The sequence below is a fragment of the Aureococcus anophagefferens genome (assembly GCF_000186865.1).
Source record: "Aureococcus anophagefferens unplaced genomic scaffold AURANscaffold_101, whole genome shotgun sequence".
Taxonomy (NCBI): Eukaryota; class Pelagophyceae; order Pelagomonadales; family Pelagomonadaceae; genus Aureococcus; species Aureococcus anophagefferens.
In genome coordinates, this window is record NW_008705650.1 from 15,604 (window position 1) to 18,317 (window position 2,714).

The 2,714-nt window shown below is 66.0% G+C and overlaps 2 protein-coding genes across 2 annotated transcripts in view; one reads left to right on the forward strand and one right to left on the reverse strand.

Moving 5' to 3' along the window:
• The window catches only part of AURANDRAFT_68343 (hypothetical protein), a gene marked incomplete at both ends in the record, with an annotated part of 2,526 nt that extends 1,939 nt beyond the window's left edge, over positions 1–587 (forward strand). The window contains one exon of the mRNA XM_009044002.1: positions 555–587. Coding sequence (XP_009042250.1) covers positions 555–587 — 33 coding nt within the window. The remainder of the gene's footprint in view (positions 1–554) is intronic.
• Positions 588–1,398: 811 nt separating this feature from the next.
• Positions 1,399–2,695, reverse strand: AURANDRAFT_68344 (hypothetical protein; the record flags this gene model as incomplete). Its single annotated transcript, XM_009044003.1, has 3 exons — positions 1,399–1,793; positions 1,956–2,134; positions 2,400–2,695. 3 exons carry the CDS (start codon positions 2,693–2,695, stop codon positions 1,399–1,401), a joined length of 870 nt encoding a protein of 289 aa, XP_009042251.1.
• Between the last annotated feature and the right edge of the window lie 19 nt (positions 2,696–2,714).

A 2,714-nucleotide genomic window follows, 5' to 3' on the forward strand; every position in this document is an offset into this window, starting at 1 on the left:
GGCGACGCCGCGGAGGCCGCGTAGGCGACGGACGCGTCCTTGAAGTGGCTCGGGAAGCGGTGCACCAGCAGCGCCTGGAGCGCGCGCGCGAACTCGATGTTCTCCGTCTTGCACGGCACGAAGCCGACGGAGAGGTCGCCGTCGAAGAGCTCCGTCACGTGCGCGGGCTCGAGGTGGAGCTTCTCGGCCAGGTACGCCTCGATCGTCGTGCCCCGCCGGCAGTCGAGCATGCCCCGCGGGAAGTAGGCGATGATGGCCTTCGCGACGCGCTCCTCCTCCGTGGTCAGCTCGCGCGCCGCGTCGTCGCTCGGCGGCGGCGGCGCCTGGGGCGGCGGCGGCGCGGACTCCGGCCGGGCCGCGTCGTCGCGCGGCGGCGGCGGCACCTGGGGCTGCCCCGACCAGAGGTTCCAGTCCTCGTCGCGCAGGAGGCCGTCGCTGCGGCACCTCAGGTGGCGAACGTTTCGGGCCGCATTGACAGCGACGGCAGGGTCCAGAAGGAATGCGGGGTCGATCGTGTCCAGTTGCTTCACGAGCTTGACGACGTCGCCGCGCAGGACGACGGTCAGGCGCTCGGATCGACGCAATAGCTCCGGTGAACAGAAAAAAGCGATCCACATGTAGGAGTCGAGGAGCTTCAGCATGAGTTTGAGCTTCTCGGCGTCGTCGTAGCGCCCCTGGTCGAGGAGCGCGGCGGCCTTGAGGAGGAGCATGCGCGACACGTCCTTGTAGTCCTCGATCTCTAAGCACATGACGTTCATGTCGTCCTTGATTTCCTGCTCTCGATCTACGGAAAGAAAGACCGGCGCGGCGTAGGCCTCGTGGCCGTGAGTCACATCGTCATCTCGCAGCGGACGGGCTAGACCACGAAAACAGCCTTTGAGCGCGCCGTCCTCGAGCAGCGGCGCCGCGTACCCGCGCGCCGCGTGGGCGAGCCGGGCCGCCGCCGCGCTCTCGTCGGGCCGCGAGATATAGTGAAGGGACTGCAGGAGCCGAAGGGAGAGCCCATTGGGATAGAAGTCAGTTTTAAAACGTTCTCCTCGCGGTCGTAGAGTCACGTGTCGCCTAGTTCCCATCCAGGATTCACGCGCATGCTTAAGCAAGCCAAGCGTGACAAAAAACTCCGGCCATGAGAGCTCCGTGCGTCGAGCTAGGCGGGATGACACGCGTCCAGCGTCGAGAGAGGCGGACATCAAACGTAGGCGGAACGCTGCGCGGCGCTTCCCAGCGTGTCGCAGAGGCTGGTCGAGCAATGACGCGTCGTCCAACACGGAGGCCGGAGCTGCACCCAAGGCTGCAACGCATCGCCAACATCATCCTGGGGCATGCAGCTGTTTTGTCGTTTTGCGATGGCCCAGTCCGCCCCCCCCCCCCCCCTCTAAAACCCACCGACGTCACACATTACCGTATGTTGAGGCTCCCGAGGATGCTCGCGCCCTCGGAGCCGCGGCCCGCGCCCGGCTCGTTCTTCGTCTCGCCGTCGTTGTCGCTGTCCATCATCTCGTCGACGTCCGAGTCGGCCTCCTTCTTCTTCTCCTCGACCGTGGGCTCCGGCGACGCGGCGTCGAGCGTGGCGATGTGCGCGATGCGCTGCTCCGCGCGCGCGTAGCCGAGCGCCTCCGCGCGCTCGTACCACTGCTTCGCGAGCGCGTAGCGGACGACGTCGTTCTCCGTGATCACGAGGCCCTTCTCGAAGAGGTGCCCGAGGTTGAACGCGGAGCGCTCGCAGCCCTGGTTCGCGGCCATGCCGTAGTAGCGCTTCGCGTGGTTGTAGTCCGTCTTCAGGTCGCCCTCGCCTGGGCGGGAAACGAAAATAGGCAACCCGACGTCGATATGCTGTTGATCGAACAGTTTCGACACGAGCGTTTGGCTCTCCGGAAAGGGCTCGCCGAGAAAACACGATCCGTCCAAAAAGCAGCCGAAACCACTTCGATTTGACCGAGATAGAGAGGTTTGACGGGTCCATTCCACCGGTTGTTTCCGGCACCGGCCCTCGCCCTTCTCGTACATGTAGCCCAGCGCGGCCTGGGCGCACTTCTCGCGCCGCTTCGCGGCCTTCTCGAAGAGCAGGCGCGCGTTGCGCCGGTTCGCGCGCTGGCCGAGCAGCCCGTGGTAGAAGACGCGGCCGAGGTTGTACCTGGGCGGGGAAAGGGTGCGACATGCCCGAACGCTGCGATCTCGGCCGTTTCTTTTGGACGAGCGATCATCTCTCGAAGCGTCGATGTTTTTTTTCTGGGAGCGCGCGCCCGCGGCTCCGATCTCGGCCGTTTCGGCTGATTTTTGGACGAGCGACCATCGCTCGAAGCGTCGATGTTCTCTCTCTCATCTCTCGAAGCGTCGATGTTTTTTTTTGGGCGCGCCCGCGTTGAAGCGCACCACCCTTTCGCGGCTCGAGGTCGTACTGCGCGCGGCTGTCGCTCGCGCGCGACGACTCGCGGTAGAGCGCGCGGGCGCGCCGCGGGTTGCGCTGCTCCGTCGTGCCCGTCTCGTAGTACTCGCCCATGACGCCCTGGGACCGGTGGTGGCCCAGGACCGCCGCGAACTTGTGGAACCGGAGCGCGTCCTTGGGCGACTTGCGGATGCCCAACCCGCCCGTCTCGAAGAGCATGGCGACCTGGTGGAGCCGGTCCGCGTCGGGCAGGTCGCGGTCGAAGTCGTGGTTCTTCAGGATCCGCTTCAGGGACGGGTGCTCGCGCATGAGCAGGGCCGCGTGCGCG